Here is a 19280-nt window from a genome sequence, read left to right as displayed (position 1 = left end):
ACCAAATCTTGAAAGTTAGATGATTATGTGCGCACGCAAACTAAAGCACTGAGAGAATAGAATTCTAGAAAAGGTGTTTTGCTTTTTTTTTGCTTTGGCTTTTGTTTTTTAGCATGTGTTCTTCCTATGGGTTTACATCTTTAATTGCTGCTGTGTTAATGTAGGAGTTGCATGCCTGCCTGGTTCTCTATTTTGAGATAAATTCTGGAGATACCAAATCTTCCAAAACATTGTTAGTAGATGGACACAGATGCTGGAATACTTAATAACATGTAAATAATATTTAGACATTTAATGCAATTGTCTGCCAGAGGTCTCAATTTAGGTTTTTGGCTAGGCATAAGAATCAGGATTGGTTCTGGTGAGAGAAAGCTAGACTCCATCTTAAGCTCCTTAAAAGTGACAACCCTACAGCAGCTTGATTTCAAAGCCTGGCTTGAGGTTCTTCTTCTTTTTTTAACAGTTTGTTTGGTCTGTCTATATTTTTATTCCACAAAAGAAACAGGATACTTAGTAGTAAGTTCCACTAATAGCCTCCTAGGAAGAAAGACAAACTTGAAATTCTCTCCCCACATTTTAAACTGCTCTCTAAATATTTCTAATTAAGCTTTACATATTCATTTTTGTCTGTCAAACTGACCATGTAAAGCTGGCATTTTAGATAGCAATCATTTAGCATTATATCTGTATATGGAATATACAACTGTGAAGAATATGGCATTATTATACTTACATTACACATAATATTATAATATTGATCAGTGTTTGTGCATAACAAAATTGTCATTTATATTCATCCTTCTCAGCATATTGATATTTGCTTTTTTAGTTAATTTGTAAATGTCCTGTGGTCAAGGATCATATATTACATTTTATTGCATTCTTCCCACATCTAACAAAGTGGTATGCACAAACAGTTGTCCATTAAATAGTAGAGGAAGGAATAACAGGGAAATAGAGCATACATATGTTCATCTTGTCTTAGATTAGAGCAACAGTGGGTGAGATGTTTCATTACAGTTAATGGGACTTTGTTTTTTCTCTGAAGATTTAGTTCCTATGTTCACTTGTGACTCGTCGAATGTATATCAAAAGAGTCAATTCTGGGCCTATATGGACATGGTAGGGACCTTGGCTATAGACCCAGAGGTTGGAAAGGAGAGTGCCCTCAGACAACATGATCTCTTACCCATAGCACTTAAAAAATGATATTCTAGAACATTTTAATGGAAGAAATAGAAAACATTTTGTTACACAGTTTCATAAATGGTAATTTGTAACAGCAAGACAGTGCAATGAGGGGAAGTCAAATTTTGGAATTTGGGGAATAAAGGCAGATTATGGAACATCTGGAAAATTAAGGTTCATGGTCTGTGAGAAAAACACATCATGGTTTTCTTTGCAATTAAGCACAGCAGTTTCGATTCTCTAGTTCATAAAATGGCTATGAAGAAGTACACGTAACTATGAGTAAACCAACAAGAATCTTGAGAAATTCTTCTTTTTAGATTTTTAACAGCAGGCAGTAACCTTTCTGGTGACCTTAATGTCTAGATTTTCACTTGAGGTATCAGTACCCACTCCTCAGTAAGTATCACAAACCAGAGCTAAGGTCAAAGGGCCACAATGCTGAGAGGGTAGCGTAGAGGCCAGATAAAAGTGCATGATGAGTCTTTGTGGTCCTCTTTACCAATAGCAGGAGTGTCTGTTCACCATTTTTGGCTTCCATGGTAGCTAAAAAAACCAAAACCAAACTCATGGCCATCGAGTCGAATCCGACTCATAGCGACCCCTCCTTGGATTTCCGAGGTGATAGTTCTGTGGAAGTAGATTGCCCAACCTTCCTTCCTTCCTTCCTTCCTGGGGGGTTGAACCGCCAGCCTTCTGGTTAGCAGTCAAAAGCTTTAGGTACTATGCCACCAGAGCTACCTCCACAGTAGCTAGTAAGTACTAAATCAGATAGCAATAGAAATAAATGCCCGCGGGACGTTTTGATGATCTTGTCCAATCTCCTAGTTTTTCTCCATGAGCCCTTTCCATATCTGAGTGCCCTAGGCAGAGAGAAACCACACTATACACAAATCTGCTATTTTTATCTTCTCTTCAAGTGACCCATATTCAGAATAGGGAATTGTGTTTTTTCTTTCTATATCTCTGTCTATACACATACACACACACAAAATATACTTAATTTCTTATTTGAGGAAAACATTATTTATTCCTTTAAAACGTTGATTTTGGACACTTTATGCTCACAATCACTGGAGAAGCCACAAGTGACATGATTACTAAAGCTTATAATGAGACTGTCTTGGTTGCCTTTTCCATTGTCATATCACATTTACCTTTTTTCGTATTATGATTGATTCAAAACAGTATTCAAATTCCTGAACATTTAAATTGCAAACACATATCTTCAGTCAAATGTCATGTAACATGGTATCTTGGTTTTAAAACTCACAAGAATCTGACTTAAACAACAAACCATGGTAACAATACAGGTTTTAAGATTACTAGAAAAATCTATTTTTAATAGGAAATCTAAAAATTTCCTAGCCATGACAAGTGGTTCCAAAATAGTAAGAAAAGGTTTCCCATGCCCTACTGTGTACTCATTCATTCAGTCATTCAACAAACACTTCTTGAGCATCTATTAGGCCTTTTGAGTACCTATTAGGCATTTTAGGAGTTCTGGTAGCATAGTGCCTAAGGCATCTGACTGCTAACCAGAAGGCTGGTGGTTCAAACCCACCAGCCACTCCTCGGAAGAAGATTGGGCAATCTACTTCTGTAGTGATACTGCCTCGGAAACCCAAGGAGGGGTCGCTATGAGTCGGGTTCGACTCGATGGCAAACAACAACAACAAACAACATTAGGCATTTTATTAGCTGGGGTCAGGGGGTGGGGATGACAAGGAGGAAAAGAAGAGAAGGGAAGGGAGGTGGTACTGTGATAGTTGATGGGGATAATAAAAAGGAGGTGGTAGGCACTGTCCTTGAATGTGACATTTCATTAATTGTGAATGTAACTAGCTCTTAAAAATAATCTTTCATTTGTCATTTATTTCCTTTTCAAATCACTATATTAGAAATTTGTCCCTATATAGGCTTGAATAAAGTTTAATAATGAAAAATGTAATAATTAATACAGCTAATGCTTCACAATATAATGTAGAAAATTTTAGAGCTGTAGGAACACAGAAGTCATGTAGTTTAACATTAAAACTATTTTTGTTGGCTCATTTTGTATTTTTCCTGAAATGTAAAAACCGTGGGCTTGAATTTGCTGTGTCCTTTGAAGGGAAGAAAAGACCATTTTCAGTGGAAGTGCTGGCTAATGTAACCCGTCAGTTTCTCAAACAGCAGAACATCTGGTCTGGTGGCCAGGACTGCCAGGCTCACTATTTTCACACTACTCTAGTTGGTCTAGGAGCTCTGGTAGCATAGTGCCTAAGGCACTTGACTGCTAACCAGAAGGCTGGCGGTTCAAACCCACCAGCCACTCCTCGGAAGGAAGGTTGGGCAATCCTACTTCCGTAGTGATACTGCCTGGGAAACCCAAGGAGGGGTCGCTATGAGTCGGGGCCGACTTGACGGCAAATAACAACAACAACTAGTTGGTCTTGAATCGGTAATTTTATTAAGTATTTTAAGGTTCATTTGACAGTGTTACTTTAATTACTGTATCAATTCACATTTCAAGATTCAATGCTTGCATATTATCTTGGCAACGTTAAATTTATTAGTACAATATCTAACATCTTTCAATGCAAATATCTGAAACTCTAAAATGTATTACTCACCACCATGTCCAGACCACTTTTCAAAGCACTAAATCCCTACTTTAAAGTATCTTTTCACTATAATTCTTAACATTGGCTTCTTTTAATTATTCAATTTATCTACACAGCCAAATCTCTTTCATTATTATGATATCTAATCTTGACATTTATTTTATAGAGCCACCTGAATTAAACAACACACCAAATGAAACATTTACTAGTTTAATTTGGGCAGTAAAAGAAATACAGAGAATTTCACTGTCTTCTGTGGTGCCTGAAAAATGGAACTGCTCTTATATAACAACATCTAACTGCCTGGAAGCCAGAATAGAAGAACCTTATACCAGCCTAGCCTCCACACTTGTGCCAGCGCTCTTAATCGCATCATGACCTCTGCAATTGGGCAAAAAGAAAGCAACAACAACAATCAAAACAGAAACCCCAGAAACCCATTAGATAGATTAACCCTTAAGTCTAAATTTCTTGGTATGAATTCAGAAAAAAGAAAGAAAGAAAGTCACCCATATAGATCCACTTAGGTGTAATGTGGAATAAAAAAATAGTTGCTACAATGGATGAGAACCTACATGTACCACACTCAACTGGTTGGCACTGCTAGAACTCAATGTTTTCTGAAGTAGCAATGAAGGTTTAGAGATACTATGCAATTTGCCCAAGGTCACACAAGCAGGAGGAAGCTCCTAGAGGGCAAGGGCTGGTGTCTCAGGCATCATTCTGTCCCCCTAGCCTCCAGATGCTGATGAGGTGCCTGTGTTTTATTCTTAATGTTAGAGTGTTGTTGTTTAAAGTCTGTTCAAGGAGTTAGCTCTCTGTGTGTGACTATGGTATGTTAGGATGGAAGCAGTTCTCAAAATGAGAAACTAATCCAGGGTGTGTTGAAATTATTTTTCCTCTCACTTATGTTGACAATTTATAGGGTAACAATTTTTAAAGGATGTAATACATTGATCTCCAATATGATGACCTCCCTAGAAGATACAACTATCTGCTTTGTGACACATTCTTTATCTAATCCTTTTAAGTAACAACAACAAAAATTAATTTAAAAAAAAAATGACCATGTTACATAACACAGCAAAGATGGGAAACCCTCCTGTTTTCCTACTGAACAACAAAAACCTTAAAAAAAATAAAAGCATGTCTGGAGTTAGGTCCCGTTGATATTCCTTTTGGCTTTCACCTCACTGAGTGATTTTACCAAAGGTAAAGGAAGACACTCTAGCTTCACCCACTGGAATGAGATGTCATAGCTGTTCAATACCACAGAGCAGCATTACATAACAAGGCAACTGAAGAGGCAAAAAAGAAAACCACAGGGAAATGAGGCTGGTGACTGGGCTCATGGCTAGGCACTTTTTATCATCATGGAAAACAGTCACTGGCAAGGCCACTTGGATGGGTATCAGTATGTGAATGTCAGGGCTTTTCCCATAGAAACCTCTGAACTGTACACACTCACACAGCACAGTGACCTTCTAAGTGCACATTTGTGTGGGAGAGAACCGCTCCTGCCACAGTCTCTGAATTCTTTTGGGGATGTTCTTGGAACACCAATAAGACTTTTCCCCCATTCTTTTATTTTTATTTTTTATAATGGTAGCCCACAAATCCATTTTTTTTACATAACAAAAATTTTAATGGGAAGAGTCAAATTCTTAGACTTCTGACCTTATTATAGCAACTCTAAAAATATGTAATGTAACTCATTACATAACTGGTATTAATTTTTAACCTCTAGAGAAGGAAGAAACCCACTTTTTACAAGTTTTTTTTTTTTTTTAAATAAGTATTTTCAAGACAGTTTGGGTATCTAGGCAGGAGTCAGAATTGATTCCAATTAGCATTCTCTGTATGTACAGATTTACTCTGAAGTCACGTATAAGTTAAAATTGAGAAGTAAGTGGAAGATAAAACAAAAACAAAGCTCTAGAAAACATGCTTGTTTATGAAAATCCCAGATAGAAAGCATGTATGATGAATGTGATTTAGCACTGAAATGGCATGTTTTAATAGGTCAATATATTCCTGCTTGAACAAATCAGAGGGTTTATCTTTGGAGATATATTTAAAAATCTCAGCTATTTCCAAACAGTGTGAATACTGTTACCTATTTAGTAACCTAAATGACCATTATTGTGACCTAATAGGTACATGACTTTACACTTAAAAAGAATTTATTTGGGGTCATTTTCCTAATGAAAATTCTGCAAGATCAGGTTGTACATCATGCAAAACAAAACTGAGACCTTGTAATGGGGATGCATTATTGAGTTCACAAATGGAGATGTGGTTGAGAGAGGATATGCACATGATTGCAATGTTTGCTAGTAAGGTATTCATCTAATGAATTCTCACTTTCACTTTAAATTAGAGATACTGATTGAATGGATAAGGTCCTTAATACAGTTAAACAGGAAAAAGAAAGTGCTATCTCACTTACCTTGAAATATTAACAATCTTTTATCATACATTTTGGAAACATTTTTTATTAAGGAACTCATCCTTTATCTCAAAATGATCTGGAGATTTAAAAAAATCCATTCCCCCCACTGTAGAAACAGCAAAACATACTGGGGGTTTAGTATTTATGATTTGGGTGAAATAAACGCTGGTGTTAAAAATCAGGATGAATTGCAAATCTGCAATGAAACTACTTAGTACAGAGCCTGGTCCATTCTGTGTGCTGAATATATTTTGAATAAACTATTAAGTAAATGGAAGATCAAGATTTCCATCTTTCTGACTCCCTTTCTAATGTATTTATTAGAATTTCTAATGATATTTTGTCTAAATGAAAAATACCTATGTCTCAAGAACTTCATCATAAAGTTGTATAACTACTGGGAAGTTACTATAGAAATGCCAGTGCATCCACCTATTAAGTGGAGCTGGCTTTCTTTATGCAGACTCATACTCAATGTTTTCAGAATTTGGTTGCAAGGGACAGAATTTCAAGGCCTTATAGTGTGCTAAAATACATGCGAGATCTATACATAGCTTTAATCAACACACATATCACCCTGGTGTAAAAAGACTGAAGTACAGTTGATAAAACACATTAACACAATAATTAAAAACTACACACACCACACACAAAGGTGAAAGCAAATACTCAAAAAGTGAGGAGAAGCTGCCAGTGTCAGCAGCATCAATTGCCCCATGGTGGCCATCCTCCTTTCATCATGGTCAATTTATTAACAGAGGAGAAAAGACAGAAACTAAGGGAAATGCAGACCATCTGCTCAATCCAGATGCAACAGCACATGCCTCTTATATCCAAAGCTTTTTACCAGAAACTAAGAGATAAGATCTAATCTTCCCATAAAAGATCCAACAAAGGTACTTAGACATACTTGCATCACAAATAAAAATAACACCAAAAATCAATACTAAACGAGATATTGCTAACATCAGTCAAGGCTTCTATCTGTGACTACACATTGATTTAAAACAACATTAAAACAGCAGTAGAAAAAATGTGGTTGGATTTCTATTAGCTTTATTCAGGTACACCTGAACTAAAACCAGGCTTAAAACATTATCATTCCTTAAATAGCAAGAACATTTTAGTCAAGTCATTCTAGGTTTAAAAACGCATTGGAAGATATTCCTTTAATATCTTACTTCAAGAAATACACATTTCTTTTCTTATGAGAAAGGTTAAAAACAATTATTCTTACCTTGAAATTGTGAACCTTTTCATATTTTGGAATTTGCTCGTTTTCTTTCAGAGTTGCTCTTCTAACAAGTGATGTCAACTGCGAATAAGCAAAGAGTTTCAGAGGTTGCCAGATTGTCACAGACGACTTTTGAGAACCCAGCTTCATTCCCAAGGCTGCTATCAATAAATCTTGCTGACGGCCCTCTTGTTTGGATTTGTCAGCTGTAGCTCTATTAGTTTTCCTCCCCGACCAAGATTCTTTGGATGGCATTTTGGAATTCACAGGAAAGAAAGAAAACCTATATTGATCTATGTCTGTTGAAGAACTCTATTCAGCTAACAAATGAGCATTCTGCCTGCCAGCACAGAACCCTAACCTACAGAGAGCTGCAGAGAAACATCACCGAGAGGTGGAGGAGGATGATGAAGCACTTCTTAAAAAGAGGTCGACTAACCAGACAAATTCTTCTGGCTTCCTTTTTTTTCCTTTTAAAGGGCTCTACATTTAAGCTTCTGAAAACTTAAGAGTCTGAACAGAAAAAAAGAGTCGATGCTAACATATAAAACACTCAGCATCTCTCATTCCTTTTAAAAGCCATGCAGTTTTGACTAACGATACATTTCTAACAGCTTTCCTCTCTAGTCAATATATTAATGTCCATTCTGAACTAAAGATTCCTAGACTGTCTGCAATCAGTTTCTAGCAACAGACACCCTATGAAGCCCCTAGCAGGGAGAGTGGGGGAGGGGAGGGATCTGACAGGGAGGCTGGATTAGACTGGCCACCGTAAGAAAGGAGATAACCAATGAAAATCAAGCAACAGTATTTAAGTACTGAGTATTCCTCAACTCACTCTGTTTCTCCCTCCTCTCATGTAAGATTTTCTTACTGGCTCAAGGGGGCAAAATCAGTGGGAAGATAACGAGCAATGAATGAGTCATGCATCATTAAAAAACGGAATTTTTTAAAACCTATTTAAAAGCAGAGGAAAATTAACATAATGCACTAGGTTTCAAAAAGAATGCACCACTGCCAGGAAAATGATGAAGGGTTGATCTGTGTATCCTGCTTTGTACATTACAGATTGAGGTTAGTTAAAAATTAGATTTTATTAAAGATGAACAAAAATTGCTAAGTATTTTGACGAAAATAGAAAAAGAGTCTAACTAGCTACCAACATTTTTCACACAGAACAAGGAGCATGCATAGAACACTGCCAACAACACCCTGGAGAGGTAAGTTTTGTCTGTCTTCTACTATGATGTGGTTCTACACTGAAATAGATCAATCATTATTTAAATTCTCTAACCACAACATTCTTTAGAGTTTGAGACCAGGTTATAGTAGAAGTCAACTGGAAATAATTTTTCATTTACATAGGTCCCATATGTACTGTAACTGTGTTTGTAAGGCCCTGGGTGTGTGTTTGCTGATGTGGAAAGGTAGGTGTTGGCTAAGAGTCTCAAACCCAGCTTTTTTGAAAGCAATACTTACTCTGTTTACTAAGGTGCTATAGAAGCTTAAAATTGCCCATCCTGCCTTCCTTAACCATCTCCCATCTGACTTATTTTTCCTCATGCTATAGTGATATAATTAAGTTTAATTGATTAAGATTAAAATATTGTTATTATTAGGTGCCATTGAATCGGTTCCGGCTCAAAGTGACCCTATCTCCAACAGAATGAAATACCGTCCGTCCTGCACCATCCTCACAGTTGTTGCTATGATTGTGTCTACTGTTGCAGCCACTGTTATCGATTCTTTTCATTGAGGCTCTTCTTTCTCACTGACCCTCTGTTACCAAGGTGCCTTCTACCAAAGTACGTTGAAACAAAGTCTCACCATTCTCACCTCTAAAAAACAGTCTGTCTGTACTTCTTTCAAGACAGATTTATTTTTCTTACAGTTCATAGTATTCATTACTCTTCATCAACACCATAATCCCAATGCATTCCTCCTTACTCATTCTTCTCTTCAGTCTTCCTTATTCAATGTCCAGCTTTCACATGCATTGTTGTTGTTATATGCCACCTCACAGCGACCCCTCCTTGGGTTTCCGAGGCAGTACCACTATGGAAGTAGATTGCCCAACCTTCCTTCCGAGGAGTGGCTGGTGTGTTTGAACCGCTAGCCTTCTGGTTAGCAGTCAAGTGCCTTAGGCACTACGCTACCAAAACTCCCATGCATATGAGGCTATTAAAAATACCCTATCTTGTGTCAGACGCATCTTCGTCCTCAAAGTGACACTTTCACTTATTTTTAATACTTTAAAGAGGCCTTTCGAAGCAGATTTGCCCAATGCAATGTGTTTGATTTTTTGATTCCTGCTTGCCTGGGTACTAACTGTGGATCCAAGTAAAACGAAATCCTTGATAACTTCAATCTTTTCTCCATTTATTATGATGCTGTCTATTGGTCCAGACCAAAACCAAAACCAAACTCACTGCCATCAAGTCAATTCCGATGCATAGAGACCCCTCCTAGGGTTTCTGAGGCGGTATCTCTACAGAAGTAGATTGTCCAGTCTTCCTTCCGGGAGTGTCTGGTGGGTTTGAACCGCCAGCCTTCTGGTTAGCAATTAAATGCCTTAGGCACTACGTCACCAGAGCTCCCCCCTTATTGGTCCAGCTATGAGAATATTTTGCTTTCTTTATGTCAAACGGTAATTCACTCTGAAGATTGTAGTCTTTTACCTACATCAGTAAGTGCTTCAATCTTCCTTACTTTCAGCAAGCAAGACTGTGTCATCTGCATATTGCAGGTTGTTAATGAGTCTTCCTCTAATCCTGAGTTCTTCTTCATACAGTCCAGCTTCTTGGATTATTTGCTCAGCATACAGAATGAATAAGTATGGTGAAAGTATACAACCTTGATCCACGTCTTTCCTGATTTTAAACCACTCATTCTCCTCTTGTTCTGTTCAAGTGACAGCCTCTTGGTCTAGGTAAAGGTACCATTTAAGCACAATTAAGTGTTCAGGAATTCCCATTTTTCAAAACGTTATTCATAATTTGTTATGATCTACATGGCAGAATGCCTTTGCATAGTTAATAAAACGCAGGTAAGCATCTTTCTGGGATTCTCTGCTTTCAGCCAAAATCCATTTGACTTCAGCAATGATATGCCTTGTTCTACATCCTCTTCTGAAACTGGCTTGAATTTCTGGCTGTTCCCTGTTGATGTATTCCTGCAATCATCTGAATATTCTTCTGTGAAATTTTACTTGCTTGTGATATTGACGATATTGTTTGATAATTTCCACATTCTGTTGGATCATCTTTTTTTGGAATGGGAACAAATATGGATCTCTTCGAGTTGATTAGCCAGGTAGCTGTCGACCAATTTCTTGGTACAGACAAACAAGCACTTCCAGAGTTACATTTGTTTGTTGAATTATCTCAATTGGTATTTCATCACTTCCTGGAGCTTTGTTTTTAACCAATGCTTTCAGTGCAGCTTGGACTTCTTCCTTCAGTACCATAGGCTACCTCCTGAAATGGGTGAATGTTGACCAATTCTTTCTGGAGCAGTGACTCAAGGCTTGAATTTGTCTTCTGCACTTTCAGCTTGAGAAATGCTGAGTGTGTTCTTCCTTTCCTTTGAACATTTCATTATAACACTTTGTCTTCTTGAGCCACCTTTTGTAATGTACTGTTCATCTCTTTTACTTCATTATTTCTTCCATTTGCTTTAGCTACTCTATGTTCAAGAGCAAGTTTCAGAGTCAATTCTAGCATTCATTTTGGCCTTTTCTTTCTTTCCTGTCTTTTTAATGACTGTTTGCTTTCTTCATGTATGATGTCCTTAATGTCATCCTTCATCTCCTATGGTCTTCAATGCATCAAATATATTCTTGAGATGGTCTCTAAATTCAAGTGGGATATACTTTGGCTCTCATGGACTTGCTTAGTTTTCTTCAGCTTCAACTTGAATTTGCACAGGAGCAATTGGTGAGCTGTTCCTCAGTCAGCCCCTTGCCTTGTTCTGATGGATGATACTGAGTTTCTCCATTGTCTTTTTCCACAAATGCAGTTGACTTGATGCCTGTGTATTCCATCTGGCAAGGTCCATGTGTATAACGGTTGTTTATGTTGTTGGAAAAGGTATTTACAACAAAAAAGTTGTTACTTTTGCAAAATTCTACCATGCAATTACTGGCATCATTTCTATCACCAAGGCCATATCTGGTGATGCAATGGTTAAAGCACTGGGCTGCTAACCAAAAGGTCAGCAGTTCAAACCCACCAGCTGTTCCACAGGAGGAAGATGAGGCAGTCTGCTCCCATAAAGATATAAAGCCCTGGGAACATTCTAGGGGCAGTTCTACTCTGTTCTATAGGGTTATTATCAGTTGCAATTGACTGGATGACAGTGTTTTTTTTTTTTTTTGATCATTTTCCTGTGTATGTATGTGTGTGTGTGTGTGTGTCGACCCCCCACCTTTTGTTTTTTTTTTTTTTTTTGATCATCCTTTGTTTCACACTTTCACATTATAATCACTAGTCCAGTTGACCCTTAAACAATACAGGTTTGAACTGTGCTGGTCCACTTACATGCAGATTGTTTTGAAGATATGGATCTTGGAGAAATTCAAGAGCTAAGAGACACCACACCAGAGGAATTAACAGAAGATCGCTCGTTAACAGAATTAGCAGTGCCAGACAATGAGGAAGAAGATGTAGAAGCAGTAGTGCCAGAAAACAAATTGACATTACATAATCTGGCAGAGGGTTCTGATTATTCAAGAATGCTTTTGACTTCTTTTATAACATGGGCCCTTCTATAAATAGCACTGAAACTCATACAAACAGTGGGAGAAGAATGGTATCATATAGAAACATTTTTAGAAATGAAAAAGCAAAATGTCAGGCAGACATTATGTCTGTTTATGTTACACCGAGTGTGCATGGCTCTCCCGCCTCCCCTTCCACCTCCTCCACCTCTGCTGCCCCTGAGACAGCATGACCTACCCTCCCTCTTCCTCCTCCTCCTCAGCCTACTCAAAGTGAACATGACAAGGATAAAGACCTTTATAATGATCCACTTCTACTTAATGAATAGTAAACAATCATCATATTGTACAGTTAATAAACTTATTTGTTGTGTATATGTGTGTCTTTATGTGAAAATGTGGTAACTGCACAGCAAGAACAGTGTTAATTGTTTATGTTATTGGTAAGGTTTCTGGTCAACTGTAGGCTATTAGTAGTTAAATTTTTTGGGAATCAAAAGTTATACAAGGATTTTTGACAGCATGGTGCGTTGGCGCCCCAACCCCCACATCGTTGACGGGTCAATTGTAATTATCATTGCATCTTGATTGCAACTGATCAATTGTTTGATCAATTTTAGCCTGCAGAAGTTGGTAAAAGTCTTCAATTTCTTTACTTTGACAATAGTGATTGGTGTGTTAATCTGAACAAGAGTCGTATTAGCAAGTCTTCCTTGTAGGTGGATATATACCATCCTATGACTGACAGCATTGTACTTCAGAACAAATCTTGAAATGTTCTATTTGACAATGAGTGTGATGCTGTTCCTCTTCAATTTGTCATTCTCAGCACAGTAGACCATATGACTGCCCTGTTCAGAATGGCTACTATCAGTCCATTTCAACTCACTATTGTTGTTACTGTTGTTATGTGCTGTCGAGTCGGACCCGACTCATAGTGACCCCTCCTTGGGTTTCTGATGCCTAGGGTATTGCTCTCTATGCATTACAATTCATTTTTGATGACTTCCAGTTTTCCTGGATTCATACTTCATACATTCCAAGTTCTGATTATTAATGGATGCTTGCAGCTATTTCTTCTCATTTTGAGTTGTGTCACATCAGAAAATGAAGGTCCCGAAAACTTTACTCTATCCATGTCATTAAGGTTGATGCTACTTTCAGAAGGTAACTTTTCCCTAGTGATATATTTAGTGCCTTCTAATCTGAGGGCTTACTTTCGAGCACCTTTTCAGACAATGTTCTGCTGATATTCATAAGGTTTTCACTGGCCAATTTTTTTAGAAGTAGATCACCAAGTCTTTTTTCCTAATCTGCCTTAGTCTGGAAGCTCTGCTGAAACTTGTCTACCATGGGGTACCCTGCTGGTATCTGAAACATCAGTGGCATGGCTTCCAGCATCATGTAAGTCACCGCAGTATGACAAACTGACAGATGAATGGTGGGTGATTCTACTAACACACTGTATTGAAAGAATCCGAAGCTCTTTATTTAAATTAATTCAATCTATTTGCCTAGTATAAACAATTTATCTCAGGTTTCATAATCTATAAAATTTGTGCCCAATACATATTCTTGTTTAATTAGGGCATAAAGTGATCCTTAAACCAAGCTAGATATTTTAAATATTGAATGATTAATTTTTAAAATATGCCTGAATTAATTTTTATTTATTTGAGTGGATATTCCCTTCTACTCTTTTAAAAGCATTGCTAAACAAATAAAAGGTCCAAGTTAGCCTTTATATGTACAAATGTTTCATTTAGACAAACTTATACCCTTAGATGACACACAAAATGCTCCTATTCCAAGAGAGAAATGCAACTGAACAAAGTTTCCTTGCCTAACCTAAATTATTCTTCAGCTTAAATGTAGTTTTTGTCGTGTGATAGCTAAAAATATAAAGGTCAATCAACTCTTTAGACATGCAGAGCCTGCAGTGAAATATATCCAATTCTCAGCAGGCACACACACAAACAACAACAACAAATCTAGACCAAAAAAACAATCACCACTACCAACAAAAAAAAACACCCCCAAAGGCAAGTTTAAGGGAATTTTTTTCCGTCAACAATGTTACAAAATTTAAAAATATAATCATAAATGTGACCCAAGTAGCCCCCTATCTTTTTTTTTTTTTTTGGCTGAGTAGTATTACTGATCATAGTCCTGTCTTATAGATCATCCCCAGTCCTTCAGCTGTAGTAACTAAAATCCAACCAAAGCCTAAACAATATTCATGGTAGAGCTATTAAAAACAAAACAAAACAAAACCCAAAAACATGGCCAGGTAAGAAAGAACATTTTGTTATTGACTGGCAAAGTCTACTGTAGACTCTGTCCAATTGTATTGTCTTTGCTTAATCAAGAAATACTGGATTAATTCCAATTTGGACAGCTATCTAAGGCAACAAGGAGACAGAAAATGAGAGCTTAGGATGTTAATGGTGGGCTTGGCCACTGTTAGTCCTTCAGCATAGAACCAGCTGCATTTCTCCATTAATTTTGCTGCAGAGCTTGCAAGTCACAAGAACTGCCAACTCTCAAATTCAGAACCATTATCAATGTTCTGATGTTCTAGATAAATGTCTATCACTCATCTTCATATCTATCTACTTTTTTAGATGTAAACTGAAATAAACTCTATTAACTATGGCTATCATTCATTAATTATTGAATATTTATGGTCCAGGTACCCTGCTAAATACTTTACATACAACATCCCATTAAATCCACAGAAGAACCATATGAGGAATGTATCATTCTCATTTTATAGCTGAGAATACTGAGGCCCAGAGAAGTTAATTTCCCAAGATTGTTCAGAAAATAAGTGGCCTAGTTGGACTCTGAAACATTATGTTAGATCTACCTTGGTAAGAAAATGAGAGGAAACTCTGGAATCTGAGGGTAGTTTTTCCCTTCTCTCATTCTATTCAAGGTAGTTTCTCTAGTTATAAACCAAAAAACCAAACTCAGTGTCATCGAGTCGAATCCGACTCATAGCAACCCCTCCTTGGGTTTCCGAGGCAGTATCACTACAGAAATAGATTGCTCAATCTTCCTTCTGAGAAGTGGCTGCTTCTGGTTAGCAGTCAAATTCCTTAGGCACTATGCCACCAGAGCTCCTTCTCTAGTTATAGGAGATGTCAACAGTGCTAAAAATTGATAAGAATAAATAATACTAACTAGATCTCAAGTTTAGCATGCAGTAGTACATGCAGTAGAAAGTGCAGGCCTCAGGACTCAAACACCTCCTCCTTCATGAAGACTTTGAAGATTTGCAGTGGTTGAATGTGATCTCACCCTCCTGTACACCCAGAGCCCTTCACTTGTTCATTAACTGTGAGGCATTCTTATATCATAATTATCTGTGTAGCTGTTAGTACCGAATTGGGTCTTAAACTTTTTTGTATAAACCTTAAACCTAGCACAGCTGCTTGCTTTACAAAGGCTCAGTGTATGTCTGGTTAAAAAATAAATCCAAATGAAGTCAAATATTTTTATTGGGTACAGCCACTCCTCAGAAGGAAGTTTGGGCAATCTACTTCCGTGGTGACACCGCCTCGGAAATCCAAGGAGGGGTCGCTATGAGTCGAGTCTGGCTTGACAGCAGTGTGTGTTTGTGTTTGTATTGTATATTATAATACAAAGGATAGGATTTGAAACTATAAGGGAGGATAAGAGAGAGAATGAGATTTGAATTTTGACTTCAGGAGATTTGCTTGCTGCCTCGGTTACCTCATCTTCATAACGTAGAAAATAATACCTATCTTATAGGTTACTGGGAAGTTTAAAGAAGTTGACATGTAAAAGATGACAACACTGCAGACAGTGGGTGTTCAGTATGTGACAACTTAACATGAGTGCTGTGACAACTGTTTGTTACAGGGTATGCTGGGAAAGTAAAAGACATCAGTCTCTGTCCTCAAAGAGTTTGTAACCTGCTTTTGTTTTACACCACACAAATACTCTAGACACTCCTTCCTTTCCCTTTGTATTAGGCGCTCTACCCAATTTCTCAAACTCTAGTTATAATTCTATCTTTTAAAAGACATGCATGTTAGCGGAGGGAGCAGGACTGGGGAGAGGACGGATAGTGGGAAGGAAAGATTATCAGCATTTGTTAAGGTGCCAGGAATGCGGTTGCATGCTTCATATTCTTTGTCCTATTTATTGCTCATGAAAATCCTGGGAAATGTGTTATATGATGATTGTTTTGTGGATGAAGAAACGAGGACTGATAGAGTCATGTACTCAGGTTCACAAGTCAGAAGTGGAATACTTTCTGCCACATTATATTAAGAGTGGGGAACATTTAGCCACACCTTCCATTTCCTCCTCCTGTTTCTGACCATCCTTCTACCTCTGTTGTTTCAGGCAAATAGAGATCAATTTTCATAGCCTGGATGGCTATAAGTGCCTCCTTTACCATGAGACCAGAAGAACTAGATGGCGTTTGGCTACCATTACTGAATGTTTTGATCAAAGAGTTTATAGATGAATCCTGATCAAATGGGAGAAAAATGTGGGAAAGACTTCAATTCTCATGGAATCAAGATTTTCTGGAGCCACTGAGGCTAGAAGTACCCCTGAAACTATTGCCTTGAGATAATCTTTAACCTTTAAACCAAAAATATTCCCTGAAGTCATCTTTAAACCAAACAACAGTTTAGGTTAATTAGTAAAGAATATCTACCTTGAGCATTGTGCTCTTTCAAAATTATCTCTATGGGATCAAGTTAGTAACAGCAAGTCAAAAGGTTAGATAGTAACCTTAGGGGACAGTGAGTTTATGTGAATAGGGAAGGAACAACTCAGAAAAGGAGGGTGTGAATGGCTGCACAACTCGAAAGACGCCATCAATGTCACTGAATTGGACACGTAGAAAGAGCCGAACTCATATATGTTTTGCTGTGTATATTTTCAACAAAATAAAAATAATTTTTAAAACAGTAGGAAAATAACATTTTGACATAAAGGAAAATGGCTTAACTTGATAGGGGTCTAAAATGATAAGGCACATATCCCACAAAGTCATTCTTACTGGAAATACCAGCAGTATTTAGCTTTCTCTTCTGATTGGGAACTTCAGACCTGACTGTCATTAAGGTACAAATGTCTGATTATACTTCTCACTGACCTGATTACTGATCTCACTTCTGTAGGTTCATCCATATGAGGGTAACTGGCCCAGCAAAAGGGATGGGGAATGGGCAGATTTCAGAACCCTGTCTGTTTCTATCTTTTCCCATGACCATCTGAAATATAAAGACGTGGACTATAAAAACGGTAAGAAGGGAGTGAGGGAGAGGGAGAAGTATGAAGGGGAAAATAGGTGACTTTGGAAAGGAGCACACTCGTTTTTCAAATAAAGATATTTCCACCACTGACCTCACGAGCCTATTGTTGGTCCAGTAATGATACCAGAGTTGTGCTAAGCAAACCTCTCCTTTCCAGCAAGCGTAGCACGACAGGAATCTCACAGGCTCTGGAGCCAGACCAGAGTGCTAACTTTGACCCTGTTATTTATGAGCTGTGTCATGCCCTTGGTCAAGCTACTAATGTACTTCAGTCTTTGTTTCCTTATGGGTAAAATGGAGTTAAAATACTTATGTTTTAGAATCAGTGAGAACCGAATGAGAAAGTATGTGGGCAACATTCTGCATCATTCTTGGCAGAAAGCAATCAATAAATGGGCATTTTCTCTTCTTTCCTGGTATCCAAGGGCCTTTATTTCTAAGATTAGGGTTGGTATAATATGTGACTATGACATAAATTGGGAGCTCTGGTAGCATAATGGCTAAGGCACTTGACTGCTAACCTGAAGGCTGGTGGTTCCAACCCACCAGCCACTCCTCGGAAGGAAGGTTGGGCAATCTACTTCTGTAGATACTGCCTCGGAAGCCCAAGGAGGGTCGCTAGGAGTCGGGGCCAACTCAAGAGCACATAACAACAACATGACATAACTTAAAGGCCCAAGGCTACCATCTGACAGAATGTGCGCTTCAGGTCACATTTTATCCAGATGTCTTCAGAACACATTCTGAAGATCTCTATTCTGTAATCTTTACCTTACTCTGTTGTGGCAATAGGATCCTCTATGCACAAACTTTGAGTAACTGCTTTCTCTCCATCAAACCCTGCTTACAGGAAAGGGTCTTATTAACCTACTTACATTAAGGTACAAATATCTGATTATAATTTCTGTTCCAGGATTATCTGTTTTTTAATATGCAGCCAATACTGAGCCAAAGAAATAAATTTCCAGCAATTGGATGGCAAGCCTCGTTAATGGCAGGAGTCTTCTCTAGGGTACAGGAAGAGCTTCACACAATGCACATAGTCACCTCCTTTGTAAACCATAGTGATACCATAAGACTAATGAGTGCATTGCTCTGGTCAACTAAGCTAAGTCACCATGGTATTCAAAAAGAGACCTATAAAGGAAAGTCCTATCTGTCATGGTCCTGAGACTTGGGGAGGTGAAGTGAAAGTGCAGTAACTCTTGGGTTATTAGAATCACTGGTTCAGGTTTTGTGGACTCCTGCAATTTCTATAAAATGTTAAAATTGAGGTATAAATAATACACTTTTTTTTTTTAGAACTTCCAATATCAAGGTACATCATGAAGATTTATAGACTCAAGAAAATTCAACTCACTATAGTTACACAAATTATAGTGCTTAAAGCATTTGACTGCTAACCAGAAGGCTGGCGGTTCAAACCCACCAGCCACTCCTCAGAAGGAAGGTTAGGCAATCTACTTGCGTAGTGATACCGCCTCGGAAACCCAAGGAGGGGTCGCTATGAATTGGATCCGACTTGACAGCAGTGAGTTTGTTTGTTTGTTTGTTTGTTTTGGTTTTTGTGTTCCAAATCATTATTTGTAACCTTAATTTCTCTCCATTAGAGCCGAGTGGAATATATTCAAGATACTTAATAACAATAATGTCAGCTTCCACTAATTAGCTCACAACTGCATTGTACTGTACTAGTAAATGCTTTACATGTATGATGTAGGTCAGTTGTTAAAGCAATCTATAAAGTATATATAATTCTCATGTTATAAATGAAAAACAGAAG

General features: G+C 37.8%; 1 protein-coding gene across 1 annotated transcript in view; it reads right to left on the bottom strand.

Annotated features, from left to right (window-relative positions):
• Nucleotides 1-19280, bottom strand: part of CHN1 (chimerin 1) — a 146905-nt gene that overhangs the window by 48850 nt on the left and 78775 nt on the right. The window contains exon 4 of the mRNA XM_007939849.2: nucleotides 7484-7561. Coding sequence (XP_007938040.2) covers nucleotides 7484-7561 — 78 coding nt within the window. The remainder of the gene's footprint in view (nucleotides 1-7483; nucleotides 7562-19280) is intronic.

The sequence above is a fragment of the Orycteropus afer genome, unplaced genomic scaffold (assembly GCF_000298275.1).
Source record: "Orycteropus afer afer isolate SDZICR_OR568_19922 unplaced genomic scaffold, OryAfe1.0 scaffold00001, whole genome shotgun sequence".
NCBI lineage: Eukaryota > Metazoa > Chordata > Mammalia > Tubulidentata > Orycteropodidae > Orycteropus > Orycteropus afer.
Note: the sequence above shows the minus strand (reverse complement) of the source record. Positions and strands in the feature narration are given on the sequence as shown.